The sequence below is a fragment of the Oncorhynchus masou genome, chromosome 12, assembly GCF_036934945.1.
Source record: "Oncorhynchus masou masou isolate Uvic2021 chromosome 12, UVic_Omas_1.1, whole genome shotgun sequence".
Taxonomy (NCBI): Eukaryota; Metazoa; Chordata; class Actinopteri; order Salmoniformes; family Salmonidae; genus Oncorhynchus; species Oncorhynchus masou.
Window position 1 is genome coordinate 78,554,488 of NC_088223.1, and position 18,018 is coordinate 78,572,505.

The window sequence follows — 18,018 nt, forward strand, 5'->3', positions numbered from 1 at the left end:
CTCCCCTCCCACTCTCAGATTCTTATCTTACCTTCTTTATACATTCTCTCTAGCTTTGGTGAGCAAAGCAAAATGTTTTCTCTGAAGACTGTGGCTAACGTCATGAAATTGTTAAAAAAAACTCCACATCATACTGCAGTCAATGATGGCAAAAACTGCTGAGGGTCCTGCAGAAGTGGCCACATCATTGCTGAGTGGTGAATGTGAGAGGCTTGTGGTAGTTAATTTCTGTATTATCAAACAAGGAGAGACAAACTTACCACACAAGTCGAGTTATACGAGTTATACTACTAAATCTTTAATAAGAAGAGCTTTGCAATAGCAATGACTTTCAACGATTCACCATTTCTAATGAACCGTTGAGAGTAAATTAACAAAAGTACAAAGTTCTTTTAAAGCCAAGATACACCCCTCTCAACCTACATGACGAACAACAGATACATAGAATGGTCACAAGGTTAAGATCTGTATGAAAGATATCTATAATACATAGCAGACAGCAACTGCTGTGTCAACAGTTTTCATTGTATAGACCAGTGTCTGGCCCTCCTACTCCAAACTGGAACCATTTCACCCTGGTACAGTATAGAGCAGAAACATTAACTCATGTTCTCTGGAATGTTCTTTAGGTTTTATCACCCAAAGACATCGTAAATCTTCTCTGTCAGTGTTATCTCATAGAGGCCCATCCTCTGTAGAACACACACACACAATAGTTAACAGAATACTCTATTCTGTCAAATAAAACAACCATTATAATGCAATGCAAACATTATAACAAAATCTTTCAATTTCCATGACAGGCTGCGCCATAGCTGTTTCCAGTCACGTGAAAGCAGACCGTAGCATTGACACCGATGTTGGCACTAAAACAGGAACTCAGAGTTGTTCAACCTTTTCTGGAACAACCCATGTGTACTCGTAATAACTGAACAAGTCAAGAAAAGTCATGAATCTGTAGGTGCAACGCAGATAACCCGTACATTAAATTAGTTTCCTACATGTTTATTTAGCAATGAATGTCCACAGGACAGATATATTAGGTTTGACTTCAGTTATCTCCAAGTTAGAAAATTCAAATCATGCAAATCTCAGTTGCGGACATTACATTAATTTACCAGTAATCATTGGCCAAAACACTCTCATTCAGAGGGATGCGCTATGGACATATTTAGGTCAAGTCACCAAAAGTGTCAACATGTAGTATGCATGGAAACCGTACAATCTGATGGTCACTGTAAAGCAATGCATTTCCTTCTCCACATGACCTTGTATGCATCATCCACATGCACTGTTCAGTTAGCTCATTGTTTACAATAGCAAAAGTGAACGGGAAAAAAGGTTTGAAGTTCCTTTACCTGTCTGTGTCTTATTTTTAATTGTTTAACTACATAACTTGAAAGCCCTGATTGCTAAGGTCATTTTAAGATTTTAGGCTTAAATCTTTTCCGCCATTTTGGAACAGTGACTCACTACCCAAACCAGGTGCAACTGGTTTCAAGGCGGCAAGAGACGTCATGTGATGTACTACTGTTATCTGTTGGATGAACTAGGAATCAGACATCAATAGAAAGGTAGAGACTTCAGCTTTCCTCGTATGTACACTACCGTTCAAAAGTTTGGGGTCACTTAGAAATGTCCTTGTTCTTGAAAGCAAAGCACATTTTTTGCCCATTAAAATATCATCAAATTGATCAGAAATACAGTGTAGATATTGTTAATGTTGTAAATGACTATTGTAGCCGGAAACGGCTGATATGTAATGGAATATCTACATAGGCGTACAGAGGCCCATTATCAGCAACCATCACTCCTGTGTTCCAATGGCACATTGTGTTATCTAATCCAAGTTTATCATTTTAAAAGGCTAATTGAGCATTAGAAAACTATTTTCCAATTATGTTAGCACAGCTGAAAACTGTTGTGCTCATTAAAGAAGCATTGAAACTGGCCTTTAGATTAGTTGAGAATCTGGAGCTCCAGCATTTGTGGGTTCGATAACAGGCTCAAAATGGCAAGAAACAAATAACTTTCTTCTGAAACTCGTCAGTCTATTCTTGAAGGCTAATAAAATGAAAGCTATTCCATGCAAGAAATTGCCAAGAAATTGAAGATCTCGTGCAACGCTGTGGACTACCTCCTTCACAGAACAGTGTGGGAGGCCCCAGAGCACAACTGAGCAAGTGGACAAGTACATTTGAGTGTCTAGTTTGAGAAACAAACGCCTCACAAGTCCTCAACTGGCAGCTTCATTAAATAGTACCCACAAAACCCGTCTCAACGTCAACAGTGAAGATGTGACTCCCGGCCTTCTAGGCAGAGTTGCAAAGAAAAAGCCATATCACAGACTGGACAATAAAAAGAAAAGATTAAGATGGGCGAAAGAACACAGACACTGGACAGAGGAACTCTGCCTAGAATAAAATAAAATAAAATGTGATTACTTATTTACGAGCTCCTAACCAACAATGCTATTTAAAAAAATACGGATAAGAATAAGAGCTAAAAGTAACAAGTAATTAAAGAGCAGCAATAAAATAACAATAGTGAGACTATATACTGTACACGGAGGTCCTGATACAGAGTCAATGTGCGGGGGCACCGATTAGTTGAGGTAGTATGTACATGTAGATAGAGTTATTAAAGTGACAATGCATAGAAGACAACAGAGAGGAGCAACGGTGTAAAGGGGGGGTGGGCCAATGCAAATAGTCTTGGTAGCCATTTAACTAGATGTTCAGGAGTCTTATGGCTTGGGGGTAGAAGCTGTTTAGAAGCCTCTTGGACCTAGACTTGGCGCTATGGTACCGCTTGCCGTGCGGTAACAGAGAGAAGGGTGGCTGGAGTCGTTTTTTTTTTTTTTAGGGCCCTCCTCTGACACCTCCTGGTATAGAGGTCCTGGATGGCATGAAGCTTGGCCCCAGTGATATACTGGGCCTTTCGCACTACCCTCTATAGTGCCTTGCGGTTGGAGTCCGTGCAGTTGCCATACCAGGCAGTGATGAAACCAATCAGGATGCTCTCAATGGTGCAGCTGTAGAACATTTTTAGGATCTGAGGACCCATGACAAATCTTTTCAGTCTCTTGAGGGGGAATAGGTTTTGTCGTGCCCACTCCATAACTCTCTTGGTGTGCTTGGACCATGTTAGTTTGTTGGTGATGTGGACACCAAGGAACTTGAAACTCCCAACCTGCTCCACTGCAGCCCCGTCAATGAGAATGGGAGCGTGCTCGGTCCTCTTTTTCCTGTAGTCCACAATCATCTCCTTTGTCTTGATCACATTGAGGGAGAGGTTGTTGTCTTGGCACCACCCGGCCAGGTCTCTGACCTCCTCCCTATAGGCTGTCTTGTTGTTGTCGGTGATCAGGCCTACCACTGTTGTGTCATAGGCAAATTTAATGATGGTGTTGGAGTCGTGCCTGGCCGTGCAGTCATGAGTGAACAGGGAGTACAGGAGGGGACTAAGCACGCACCCCTGAGGGGCCCCTGTATTGAGGATCAGTGTGGCGATGTGTTGTTACCTATCCTTACCACCTGGGGGCGGCCCGTCAGGAAGTCCAAGATCCAGTTGCAGAGGGCGGTGTTGGGAAAGGGAAGTGTGGAGTGCAATAGAGGTTCCATCATCTGTGGATCTGTTGGGGCGGAATGCAAATTTCAGTGGGTCTTGTGTTTCTGGGATGATGGTGTTCACTCTAACCAGCCTTTCAAAGCACTTCATGGCTACAGACGTGAGGGCTACAGGTCGGTAGTCATTTTGGCAGGTTACCTTAGTGTTCTCGGGCACAGGCACTATGGTGGTCTGCTTAAAACATGTTGGTATTACAGACTCGGACAGGGAGAGGTTGAAAATGTCAGTGAAGACACTTGCTTTGCATGCTCGCAGTAAATGTCCTGGTAATCCGTCTGGCCCTGCGGCCTTGTGAATATTGACCTGTCTAAAGGTCTTACTCACATTGGCTGCAGAGAGCGTCATCACACAGTCTTCCGGAACAGCTGGTGCTCTCATGCATGTTTCAATATTTTTGCCTCGAAGCGAGCATAGAAGTAGTTTAGCTCGTCTGGTAAGGATTGTGTCACTGGGCAGCTCTCGGCTGTGCTACCCTTTGTAGTCTGTAATGGTTTGCAAGCCCTGCCACATCCGACGAGCGTCAGAGACGGTGTAGTATGACACAATCTTAGGCCTGTATTGACGCTTTGCCTGTTTAATGGTTCGTCGGAGCGCATTGCTGGATTTCTTATCAGCTTCCGGGTTAGAGTCCCGCTCCTTGAACGCGGCAGCTCTATCCTTCAGCTCAGTGTGGATGCCTCCTGTAGTACATGGCTTCTGGTTGGGGTATGTACATACGGTCACTGTGTGGACAACTTCATCGTTGCACTTATTGATGAAGCCAATGACTGATGTGGTGTACTCCTCAGTAGTTGCCTACTACTAAATTCCAAAAGACTTACTGAGGTTTTTGGCATTAAAGGCAGCATAAAGGCAACATAAGGTTGCCACGGTTATTTCTCTGCTGACCCGGCGTGCATTGGAATGGGCTACGGCCATCTGGGAGAAAGGAGAGGAGGAGCTAGGTTCTTATGAGGGGTTCATGGCTCTGTTTAAATGCGTTTTCGATCAGAGTGGGATGTGAGCGTCTGCTTCTGCTACAGCAGGGGAATCAGACGGCTGCTGAGTATGCACTCACCTTCAAGACAGTAGCAGCTCCAGTGGATGGAATGAGCCCGTGCTTCACACGCTATTCAGATGAGGTCTGCTCGAGGAGGTCCAGACGTAACTGCCCTGTCGGGACGACAGCCTCACCCTGGACGCACTCATTGCGATAACCATCCGCCTGGATAACCTTCTCCAGGAGAGTCGGCATTCTCATCGCTTCTCTCCCTCCTTCGGCGATTACTCTGGATCAACGCCTGAACCCATGGAGGTAGAGGTCACATGTTTTTCCGCGGCAGAATAACACAGATGGATACAGCTGGGGCTATGTCTGTATTGCGGGCAAGGAAGGCACAAACTCCAGCGGTGTCAGGTACTTCTGAATCTGGGATTCACTAGAGCAGAGGGACAGTCATGTGATGTTCCATCCCCTGGACCAGGAGTGAGTATTCCATATTCATCTCTTCCTGCTAGACTCTGGATCAGACCCTTGCCTACTCCCTCTACATTACCATCTATCTGCTCTCCTCTCCTTTTCCAGTTCAAGGACTTTAGGATCTGGGTCTATCACACACACCACTCAACCACTCACCCTCACCATGGAGTCCAATCACCAGGAGAGCATCATTCTTCATCACAAGTGCACCAGGTCATAAAATTGGCCTCCTTTGGCTCCACATGCCATAACCCTATCTCATGGTTGGGGATGAAAATTAGAAAATCATCTACCCTCTGTCTGTGGCTGAGACCCAAACCATGGAGGATTACATTCAAGAGGCGCTCCAACAGGGTTTCATCCGCACATCCACGTCCCCTGCGTCGGCTGGTTTCTTCTTCATGACCAAAAAGGAGGGACGATTCCTTCCCTGTGAAGAGTACGCTCTGAGCTCCCTATGTCACTCCCCCATTGGGTTGACCTCCTTCCAGTGTGTTTTGGGTTTCCAGCCGGCCCCGTGGCCCCGTGGAGCCCGGGCCTGACCACAGCTCCTTTGCAGTAGATGAGTGGTTCTGGCATCAGGAACAGGCAGACCGTCACCGCAGTGAGACCCCTGTGTTCCATCCTGAGGACTGCATCTGGCTCTCTACCAGGAACCTCACACGCCGCCTGCCCTGGAAGAAACTGAGCCCCCGGTTTGTGAGGCTGTTCAAGGTTCTCCAGAGAGTCAGTGAGGTGACATACAGGTTACAACTACCCAGTCACTATCGCGTCTCCCTTCTCAGGCCGGTGGTTCCTGGTCCTCTAGCTGATACTGTTCCCCAGGCCTACGCTGTCAGATCCCTACTGGACTTCCTATGTATTGGGGGGCCAGCTCTAGTATCTGGTGGACTGGGAGTGGTTTGGCCCAGAGGAGAGGTGTTGGGTTCCAGTGGAGGACAATCTGGACCCTCCACATCATCCGTGATCTCCACCTTCACCGCCCGGTCCGACCCGCTCCTCGGGGTCATTCATCTGGTCAGCGTCGTCCTGTGGCTGGAGCCGCGCGTCAGAGGGTGGGTACTGTCACATCTTCTCCTGCTCCTCCCCCTCCGGCATACAACATCGCCAGAATACTAACCACTGGTCCTGGGATTCATCATTACGCGCACCTGTTAATCATGATTCACACCAGGACTTCCTTACCTTCATAATTTCCTCCCCTTTATATGTCACTCCCTCATGTTCTCTACCAGTTGGTATTATTGTTTTATTAAATGTTGCATCTGCTTCCTGACTCACAGCGCTGATATTTTGACTCCGTACTCCAGCACTTCGGATTTGCAATGATACAAAGTGCATACAGTCAGCTTCAATTTGAGTGTATCTTCATCCATATTGGGTAAACCGTTAAGAAATTATATCACTTGATATTTGTGGCGAACTTTATCACTCATCATTATTCAGCACTAACCATAATCATGGTAGTATTCAAATTAATGTAGAAGTGTCTAGAAATGTATTCTTATTTACAAAAGGGGCTCCAAAATAACACCATACATTATTTACCATTCATATTGGGCGCAGCATAACGTGAAACGCAACCAAAACAAACAGCAAATGCATCCAAGTTTTTTAAAAAGTAGCTCTTCAGTCTCATTATTCCAATTAAATTGTATGCTTTCTTTACACGTCTTCGACACCAGCCACTCGTCTGTTAAACTGAGAAAAGCACAGCACCTCTGTTCCTTTTATAGTTAATCGTAACTGAATTTCCTTTGTGTAATATGACTGCAGTTGGATTTGAAAGTAAACCTGAAGAAAAAAAGAGACCAATATTGATCAGTCCGAGAACAGGTGATTAACTCAGGTTCAGGTGGTGATACATATGACAATTGTAAAAATATTTTAAGCCACTTCACTTCCCAGCTCCAAACTGGCTGGGACAAATGTATTGCGTTAATAAATGTAGCATCTGTCTACTATATTGTCACGGCTTTCATTGTGGGAAGGAGGAGAGGACCAAAATGCAGCGTAGTTGTGATTCATTTTATTTAATAAGGAAACTATACACGATTAAACATAATAACAAACGTACGAAAACCGAAAACAGCCCTATCTGGTGAAAAACACAGAGACAGGAACAATCACCCACAAACACACCGTGAAACCCAGGCTACCTAAATATGGTTCCCAATCAGAGACAATGACTAACACCTGCCTCTGATTGAGAACCATATCAGGCCAGACATAGAAATAGACAAACAAGACATCCAACATAGAATGCCCACTCAGATCACACCCTGACCAACCAAAACATAGAAACATACAAATAAACTATGGTCAGGGTGTGACATATATTTACCACAAGTGTAAAACCAAACAGCAAGTCTCTCAGCAATCACTTTTCATTTTGGTTCCGTAATTTTCATATTTCAGTTGCAAAGGCATTGATTCTTTCTTATGCAATCATAAATTGTAATTTGACCTACGATAGTCCACCCCCACCCCTCCCCATTGGAACAAAACTGTACCTTAAGTGTCCACAGTTTTCAAAGTAAGTGCAGTCTCTAAATGTATCATGTATGAAGAGGTTTGGTCAATGCATTTCAAATGACCTGAGTGGAGACTCTGAAGAATTGCCAAATGCAGAACAGAAGAGTAGGACACCGACTTCTGGTCCAAAAAGAGCAATGACACAAAGAAAAGAGTTACTTCAACACTTAATTTCAGTGTTTTTTTTTCAAGCTACACATCCTATGATTACAAGAGGTACAGCACGTAAAGTGTGACTTGTATCAAACAACATGCATGGAAAGACAGATGTTTTTGTGAAGTTTCCAAAATAACAAATACATTTTACTTTGAATGCTAGACATTAAAGTATGTTGAATATTGCCGTTCTATTGCAGTTTTGTTGCAACCATTCTGACACAATTGTGTAGTCCTGTGAACTGAAAGCATTGGCCGGGCTTGAGTGGGCATCGAGCCAGGAGCTATGAAGCCGGATCAGCGCATCTGGTCTCCAGTGCGTCTCCTCGGCCCGGGTTATATGGCACCAGCCCTATGCATGGTGTCCCCAGTTCGCCAGCACAGCCCAGTGCGGTCTGTTCCACCCCGCCGCACTTGCCGGGCTATGGGGAGTATCCAGCCAGGACAGGTTGTGCAGGCTCGGTGCTCAAGAACTTCAGTGCGCCTCCACGGTCCGGTTCATCCGGTGCCTCCTCCACGCACCAGGCCTCCGGTGGCAGCCCCGCTTCCAGAGTCTTCCTCCTGTCCAGTGCTTCCAGAGTCTCCCTCCTGTCCAGCGCTTCCAGAGTCTCCCTCCTGTCCAGCGCTTCCAGAGTCTCCCTCCTGTCCAGCGCTTCCAGAGTCTCCCTCCTGTCCTGCATTGCCAGAGCCGCCCATCTGTCCTGAGCTGCCAGAGCCGCCCATCTGTCCTGAGCTGCCAGAGCCGCCCGTCTGTCCTGAGCTGCCAGAGTCCCCCGTTAGTCAGGAGCTGCCAGAGCCGCCCATCAGTCAGGAGCTGCCAGAGCCGCCCGTCAGTCAGGAGCTGACGTATACTGTAAACGAACCGTATCGTTTAAGTTGAGCGTACTAGTGCTTCGCCTGTCTACCGGAAGTTGATGCTATTGCTAGCTTGTTAGCATAGCAAATGACTAGCTAGACATTTTACGATTTTGGGTGTGTTCGTGAATTCAATCTGGAGTGCCAGAGTGCACTGTGGGCGTTCGTAAATCCATAGTGTTGTCAGATTGTCTGTTTGTAAATTTTGAGCGTTCCGCTCTCAAAGCGAACACTGGATGCTTTGGCCAAGGAGTAGGGTTGATCCAGCGTTCAACGGCAGTCAAGCACCCAAGCTAACTGGGAACTCCTTCAAGACTGTTGGAAAAAGCATTCCAGGTGAAGCTGGTTGAGAGAATGCCTAGAGTGTGCAAAGCGGCCATCAAGGCAAAGGATGGCTACTTTGAATAATCTAAAATATAAATATATTTTGAATTGTTTCACATCTTTTGGTTACTACATGATTCCATATGTGTTATTTCATAGTTTTCATGTCTTCAGTATTATTCTACAATGTAGAAAATAGTAAAAATAAAGAAAACCCCTTGAATGAGTAGCTGTGTCCAAACTTTTGACGGGCACTGTATATACTCTGTGGCTTTGGTGAGAAAAAAAGAGACCTTGAGAAATTATGAATTGTTCACTCTGAAGACTGTGAAAAGTCATAAAGTCATAAAACTGTGAACTGTGAAAAAAACTCCACATCAAAAAGAATACTGCAATCAATGATGGCGAAAATGGCTGAGGGGCCTCCAGAAGTAGACAGCAACATTGCTGAGTGGTGAACGTGATAGACTGCACCATAATTGTTTCCAGTCACGTGAAAGCAGACCGTAGCATTGACACCGATGTTGGCACTAAAACAGGAACTCAGAGTTGTTCAACCTTTTCTGGAACAACCAATGTGTACTTGTAATAACAGAACAAGTCAAGAAAATTCATGAGTCTGCAGGTGCAACGCAGATAACCAGTACATTAAACCATTTACATACATGTTAATTTAGCAATGAATTTCCACAGGATTGATATTCAGAACATGCAAATCTCATACAAAATAAGTCCCAAGCAGGTGTTGAGGACATTACATTAATTTACCAGTAGTCATTGGCCCAAACACTCTTATCCAGAGTGATTCACACATGCACAGTAAGGTTTTATATCACGTTAAAAAGGACAGCAAGAGGAAAACGTTATATACAATTTAATGATATCAATGGCAACCACCCAATGTATGCCTAGAGTAAATGTTTGGAAAGAGTTTCTGCGTGATTGTCAGATATATTTTAACCTGTTAAACTCCAAAAAAATAATAATCAGAAAATAGAAATTGACATATCATTTGAAAGCTACAGGCCTTGTCTTTTTGGAAATCAAGCTAAAATCTTACTGCTGGCAATGTCATAATGTCACATCAATGAACTCGGATGAAAAGAGGAACAAGGATGTCAGAGTGAGATTAAGATTGTCTAGTTCTCATAAATGCATTGTTCCTGGATGGACGCAGTGGTCGTCTGTCTCTGTTGGGTTTGTGTGCTGAAACTGAAGTTCTCATACACCTTGTTGTTATATGAGACGGAATCACCATCATTGGTCCTCTGCCGACCTGCATGGGGAGAAGGCCAATCAACTAATCACATTTTGTGTTGACTCTTAAGCTGAATAGTTGCCTACTACTGCATTCCAGGCAACATTTTGGTGGTGCAAAATAGCACAGATTAATCAAATTAAATTACAGTTTTTAAACAGAGCTGTAACAGAGCTGTAACACCAGAAATGTATTTGTATCCAATATTTTTTTAGACGATCATGCACATATTAAATAAAGCACATACTAAAATAGCATTTTGCATGTGGGCTGATTGATACCGTACTACTCTTGAAAAACATTGGTAAATCTCAATTTAGCTTAATTTTTCACACCTCTGTTGTGTTGTATAACAGGTTTGTGGGAACTATAAGGTCATATTGAGATTTGAGCTGAGCTGTGCTGAGCTCAGGGCCACCCATCTTTTTTCTACAGTAGGATTGGGCAACTGGTGTTCCGGGGACATGAAAGGCTAATTAATTATTAATTAATTAAAGCCCTCTTAAATCAAAACATTTTGCCAAAAATAGTGCCGGTGTGACACAAAGCAACTTCAATGCGCTAGTCTAAAGTCTAGAAGTGATTCATCATTTTGATATGTGGTGAATGAAAAATAAAATGGTGTCATGTTAAAGGTTAAAGGTCCAATATCAAATCATTTCTAGGTAAAAATTAAGAACCTTACTGTGATTGTTTTAAATTAAAATAAACAAAAAATAGCTTCCTAGCAAAGAACAATTTCTCAAGCAACAATTTTGCTAAGACTGCCTGGAAGTGGTCTGAAGGAAAAAATATACATTTTTTTTAATATAAAATAAAAACGCTTTCACTGCATATCTTGACTAGATAAGTTAACATCCCCCTGAGTCAATACATGTTAGAATCACCTTTGGCAGCGATTACAGCTGAGTCAATCTGGGTAAGTCTCTAAGAGCTTTGCACACCTGGATTGTACAATATTTGCCCATTATTATGTTCAAATTGGTTGTTGATCATTGCTAGACAACCATTTTTAGGTCTTGACACAGATGTTCAACACAGGTTGGTGGCACCTTATTTGGGGAGGACGGGCTTGTGGTAATGGCTGGAGCGGAATGAGTGGAATGGTATCAAACACATCAAAAACATGGTTTGGTCCCATTCCATTCGCTCTCTTCCAGCTATTATTATGAGCCGTCCTCCCCACAGCAACCTCCCCTGATGTTCATGTAGATTTAAGTCAATACTATAACTCAGCCACTCACTCAACATTCACTTTCTTCTTGGTAAGCAACTCCAGTGTAGATTTGGTCTTGTGTTTTAGGTTATTGTCCTGCTGAAAAGGTGAATTTGTCTCCCAGTGTCTGAAAAGCAGACTGAACCAAGTTTCCCTCTAGGATTTTGCCTGTGCTTAGCTCTATTCCCTTTCATTTTATTGTAAAAAACGTCATAGTCCTTGCCGATGACAGGCATACAAATACATGATGCAGCCAACACCATGCTTGAAAATATGAAGTAGTATTCAGTGATGTGTTGTGTTGGATTTGCCACAAACATAACACTTTGTATTCAGGACCAAAAGTTTATTTCTTAGCAATTGTTTTGGGCAGTATTACTTTTTTGAATATTTGTATTCTATATAGGCTTCCTTCTTTTTACTCATTTATTTTAATATTGTGGAGTAACTACAATGTTGTTGATGCATTCTTAGTTTTGTCCTCTAACAGCCTTTAATTTCTGTAACTGTTTTAAAATCATGGTGAAATCCTTGAGTGGTTTCTTTCCTCTCTGACAAAGGAAGGGTCACTGTATATTTGTAATGACTATGTGTATTGATTCACCATCCAATGTGTAATAAAAACTGCACCATGCTCAAAAGGATAGTCAATGTCTTTTTTTTGTTTTACACATCTACCAATAGGTGCCCTTTGCGAACCATTGGAAAACCTCCCTGGTCTTTGTGGTTGAATCTGTGCTTGAAATTCACTGCTCGACTGAGGGACCTTACAGATAATTGTATGTGTGTATCATGTTAAACACTATTATTGCATGCAGAGTGAGTCCATGCAACTAATTATGTGACTTGTTAAGCACATTTTTACTCCATAACAAACAAGTTGAACACTTATTGACTCAAGACCTTTCAGCTTTTCATTTTTTATAAATTTTTAAAATGTCTGGAAACATAAATTCACTTTTACATTATGAGGTATTGTGTGTAGATCAGTGACACAACAAAATGTGGAAAAAGTCAAGGAATATGACTACTTATATGACTACTTTCTGAAGAAACTGTAGGTCTATGCACAGACCTCACAGAGTCCAAATGCTGAAAATGACTCACCTGTAGTTGCATGCCCTGCATAGAATCCCTGTGTCACGCCCTGACCATAGAGAGCTGTTTATTCTCTATGTTGGTTAGGTCGGGGTGTGACTAGGGTGGGTTATCTAGGTTATTATCTGTCTCTGTTGGCCTGGTATGGTTCCCAGCTGATTGGGGATCATATTTAGGCAGCCTTTTCCCACTGGGTTTTTGTGGGACCTTGTTTTTGTGTAGTTGTTGTTGAGCACTGTATTTACTTCACGCTTCGTTTGTTCTGTATTTTTTTGGTGAGTTTCATTTATTAAACATGTGGAACTCTACGCACGCTGCGTCTTGGTCCGTTACTGCTTTCGATGATCGTGACAGAAGATCCCACCACACAACAGGACCAAGCAGTGTGCCCAGGTGGAGATATCATGGACTTGGGAGGAGATTTTGGATGGGAAGGGATCCTGGACTTGGGAGGAAATCGCCTTCCTTGGAGGGAGATGCAAGAAGAGAAGGCAGGACAGGTAGAAAGCCCAAAAGACAGCCAAAAAAATGCACACGGGGTGGTCGGCGGAGCCAAGGGGTGAACCAGAGCCAGTCAGGGAAAAAATTCTGGAGAGAGGTGTTGGCAATGAGAACGCTGCAGAGCGGGCGTGCTGAGGAGCGTGACACCAGTCCGGTGTCATATGCACCAGTTTCACGCATCTGGCCTCCAGTGCGCCTCCCCAGTCTGGTACGTCCTGTGTCTCCTCCTCGCACTCTCCCTGAAGTGCGTGTCCCCAGTCCAGTACGTCCTGTGCCTGCTCCCCGCACTCGCCCTGAAGTGCGTGTCACTAGTCCGGTGCCACCTGTACCGGCCCCACGCATCAGGCCTCCAGTGCGCCTCCCCAGTACGGTATGTCCTGTGCCTGCACCGGAGCCGCCCCCGACGTGAGATGCCCACCTGGACCCTCCCCTATTGAGTCAGGTTTTGCGGCCGGAGTCCGCACTTTGGGGTGGGGAGTACTGTCATGCCCTGACCATAGAGAGCCTTTTATTCTCTATGTTGGTTAGGTTGGGGTATGACTAGGGTTGGTTATGTTGGCCTGGTATGATTCCCAATCAAGAGGCAGCTGTTTATCGTTGTCTCTGATTGAGGATCATATTTAGGCTGCCTTTTTTCACACTGGGTTTTTGTGGGATCTTGTTTTTGTGTAGTTGCTGTTGAGCACTGCATTTACTTCACGCTTCGTTCGTTCTGTATTGTTTTGGTGAGTTTCATTTAATGAACATGTGGAACTCTACGCACGCTGCGCCTTGGTCCGTTAATTCTTTAGATGATCGTGACGCCCTGTTAAATCACAAACACACAAGACAGTTTAGACTGTACAGTCTTAAACCTTCAAGATTTGTTTTCGAAATGCTGTAACAGTTGTAAACTAAGCTGTGCAAAATTCACAATGACTTATCATTGTGTGGTGGTAAAAGAAAGACAACTATAGCATCAAATTATAATATCAGAGCCAAGGGGTGAACCAGAGCCAGTCAGGGAGTCGAAGGAGGAACTCGACGAACAATTCTGGAGAGAGGTGTTGGCGATGAGAACGCTGCAGAGCGGGCGTGCTCCAACACACTGAGTCCTAAAATGGAAGCTGATGTGATTCGTGGTTTAGTCCATAAATTGGTAGCCTACAAGCCAGGATGTCAACACAAGATAGCAGGCAAAGGCGTCAACAGCAGGGGTGGTGGGAAGGTAGTCATTTCCTCTTTGAGTATGAGGGGGCTGAATTTTTCTCCAATGAGAGTAAATATCACTTTGAAATGTAAGGTGACGCTGTGGCCAAGATTTTGTCTGTAAGTAATGGTCCACTTCTGCTTTCTTTGTTCAGGATTCCAGTGAATCCAAACAACACACCACAATTTAAAGTGAACTGGTTACAAGACCAGTGACTTGAGAGTTACCTCAAATGATCAAGCCTGTGAATAAAGTAATTGACCATGGAACTTACATGGCCTTTTGTGTAAATAGAAAAATATGTCTAAATTATGTAAGCTTAAGAAAGCACTGACCCAAAAAAATCACTAGACTACAAGACTTACATTTGTAAATACTTATGGTGACAGCTGCGATGGCCACAACCCCGATGGATGTGCTGACACAGATGATAGTCAAAAGGTTGTTCTCATGGTACGTCTCTGAAACAACAAGACCATCAAGGGTCAGAGATTTATTGTTATAGATAGTGTCATCAATCAAAGTGTCCAGCCTGCCATATGTGATTGTGAAGCTTGGGGCAAAATAACAACCTGATTTAGCTAACCCCACTATTCAGTGTCTGTTTATCACAGTTTTTCTATGACCTTGTGTGTCAAGAATCTTGTCAGGTTACACTTAACAGTCAACCAATGAATTAGAGGGAGAAAAATAACAAAAGCAGAAGTTAATTACTATTAAAAGTAGACTGCACTACTTAACAGTACATTTATTATGTCTGAATGTCACCCACCTTGTTCACTGTAGGGAAGTCTGATGCTCAGGTCGGTGTTATTGGCTAGGAGTCTGACATTGCAGGTGATCGTGTCACCCTCTCTCCACACTGATTGGCACAGGGTCAGTAAGCTGCTCTGTTTAGAGGCGCTGTGATTGGTCAACAGTGTCTCCGGTGAACCCTGACCTTGTCGGGTCCAAGTGAAGTTGACGTCCTGGGGGTCAAGGCCCTCCAAAGTACAGAGAAGCTGGATGCAGCCAGGATCCCTGCTGTTCTGCCTCTCTAGGACTAGACCTGGAAGCACTGCAGAAGAGAAAAGCACTGGAACTAGAACGACAGTGTAAAGACTGTAAATGCCATTCTAATATCCTACTGTATGCTTTGATTTAGAGACACAAAAACCAGTAAACACGTGTTTATAAAATGATATATTCAACAAGATAAATTACCTGTAACTTGAAGATCAACAGTGGAGGATTTCTCAATGGTTGGTGGTGGTATGACTCTTGACATTAAGCAGGTATATAGACCAGAGTCGGTGCTCTTTGGCTCTGTAACATACAGCTTAGGAGGATGTCCGGTTACCTTGAATTGAGATTTACAGGATACGACTGAACTGATTTCTCTATTCACATTGTATTCGCAAATAATGCCAGGACTTCCAATTTTCTTCCATTTAAAAACAACTTTCCCATCAAATCCAAAGGGTGAGGGACAAGGAAGGTGGGAAGGACTGCCTTTGGCTGCTCTAACGGTCTCCTCAACACCTGCGGAACCAAACAGGATTTTTTTTCAATCCAAAGTTAACACAATAAAATAGGACACAGGTTATGTGCTCATTCATATTCAGGATACTGTACACTCATGATACTACGTGAGAGTAAAGGAAATGAACAAAAATACAAATAATGGTAATAACAACAAAGTTCATCCCATATTAAGATCATGCTATATTAGGCCATACTATTTACATACGTCCAGTACTGAAAATAGCTATATGAAGTGGTTAAAAGTTGATGTTCCAGATGAATGCAACCAAAGCAGTGGAGACTCCTCGGAGGAAGGGGTTTACCAATGCATTAGTTCTTTAAGCTATGTTGACTATGACATTAGCTAATATGGTGACAATGAAGTAGGCTGTGTGTAGAGTTGAGATCTTATGGTATGAAGGTTTGGCTTGGAAAGGTTTTTTCGCCTGCTCACTGAGAGCGGTTTTGTTGTGCACTGAAGTCCACAAGCGAAGGGAAAAGATGAGAAGAGGAGAGTGTGTACATGCAAGAAGAAATTGTACAATGAGAAAAGTGATCATGCTGTTTGTATGTCACTGTATTGAAAGTGAACTGAGTGTGCAGGTGAACAGGGGTGTATTCATTCCGCCAATTCTGTTGAAAAACATTTCTTAAACGGAAGCAAACGGAATGTTGATAAACATACAGTACCTCAATTTGTCCAATACAAACTCTCGTTTACAACTGTTTGTACTATTGATTACACCGTAGATAAGCTAGATGCAGGCAAGAGTATGCAAAGCGGTATTGAATTGTCGGTTACCTTGATTACTGACATTTTTCTCACAACCTGTGTACCTACGTTGTAAACTTGAATTCATAGGCTAGATGGAAGCAACCTCATGATGGGTATAGGGAACATTTTTGTATCATGTAGTAGCCTAAACCTATCGATATTACATTGAACTGGGTGAATGGAATAAGAATGACAGTCATCCAATATGCTCTAATAGAAATAAGGCCATCCTCATCAAAAACAGCACCGACCGCTACTGAAACAAAGCAAACCCAAATAGCTGTTACAATATAATATTCATATCTACATTGACTGGTCAATCAATAACTGGTTTTCAACTGTTACAGTATGTTAATTCAGACAACTAAACCACTGAATGGACGAATCACCCTGAAATACTACTGTAGCTTACAATTTTTTTTACAATGAATCATTGTACAACTGTACAACTAATAGATAAATCCAACCAAAATGCAACAATAAGACATAAATACTCACCAGTAAAGGGGGTAGAGAGGGTGAGGGTGGTTAGGAGAGAGAAAGCTTGTGGCAACAGCATTGTGAACAGGCAGACCTACACCCTCTAGCCAAAGACTCTGTGTACCGGTATGTCTGTATGTCTTTCAGACACACTAGCTGATCATGAATGCAAGTACGCATGTACACTCACACACACATACATTCCCTGTCATGTCTTCCTGTCCAATGGAGGAAAACGCCCACTGCAGAACTAAGCAGCTCACAAGTGCCAAAACCACAACTCTTTCCTTTCTACAAGAGACCATTTTCCCCCAACAGTGTAACTATCTTTTTATCCATCGATCACTCTAAATGACATGATCCACAACTAATAAAGCTAAAATATGATGCTCACACAACTCTCAGAATTAGTATTTCATTTGGCTAAAATCCTAAGAGACATGTAAAGTTACTTTAAAGTTCTCAGTTGGTACAGAAAGTGTGCTAGAGTAAGAACCACTCAGAGACCTAATTATTTTGCTCTTGATTGGTTGAGGCCATACCACCTGCTCGTCAGCAGTCTGCACATTCTCAGTTTCACAGGGAGATCAAAGAAACCTCTACCTTAAGACTGGTTGGAACTCAAAGTATATGAAGGAAATAACGGAACACTGTGAAACAACAACCTGTGGTTAGTTAGTGGACAGACTTTTCCTACAAGTAGCAGTTCCCTCAAGTAGTTTATTGCACAAACTCAAAACTTAGAAAGCAGTGTCTGAAGTTGTCAAAAGGTTTTAGATATCTGTTAGCTCATGCTCGTTACCGGATCTAGGTTAGCAAAAAACAAACACTGCTCACAGGAAGTGGAAACCATACTGTAGCGTCATGCATCAGCAAATCTTTATTGCACATTTGGAGTGTAGGATTATTGTCACGCCCTGGTCGAAATATATTGTGTTTGTCTTTATTTATTTGGTCAGGCCAGGGTGTGACATGGGTTTATTGTGGTGTGTTTTGTCTTGGGGTTTTGTTAGGTATTGGGTGTGTGGTTTAGTGAGGG

The 18,018-nt window shown here is 43.1% G+C and overlaps 1 protein-coding gene across 3 annotated transcripts; it reads right to left on the reverse strand.

The window, feature by feature from the left end:
• Positions 1 to 7,098: 7,098 nt before the first annotated feature.
• On the reverse strand, positions 7,099 to 17,418 carry LOC135550881 (uncharacterized). Of its 3 annotated transcripts, none has more exons than XM_064982076.1 (5): positions 16,998 to 17,411; positions 15,425 to 15,742; positions 14,994 to 15,302; positions 14,587 to 14,682; positions 7,099 to 10,235 (listed from the first exon to the last, which is right to left on the reverse strand). In XM_064982076.1, exons 1-5 carry the CDS (start codon positions 17,056 to 17,058, stop codon positions 10,099 to 10,101), a joined length of 921 nt encoding a protein of 306 aa, XP_064838148.1. In that variant the 5' UTR covers positions 17,059 to 17,411; the 3' UTR covers positions 7,099 to 10,098. The 3 variants fall into 3 exon arrangements, with proteins under 3 accessions (XP_064838148.1, XP_064838149.1, XP_064838151.1); XM_064982077.1 differs by having other exon boundaries at positions 14,994 to 15,278; positions 16,998 to 17,403; XM_064982079.1 differs by lacking the exon at positions 7,099 to 10,235 and adding an exon at positions 12,767 to 13,837 and having other exon boundaries at positions 16,998 to 17,418.
• Positions 17,419 to 18,018: the final 600 nt, after the last annotated feature.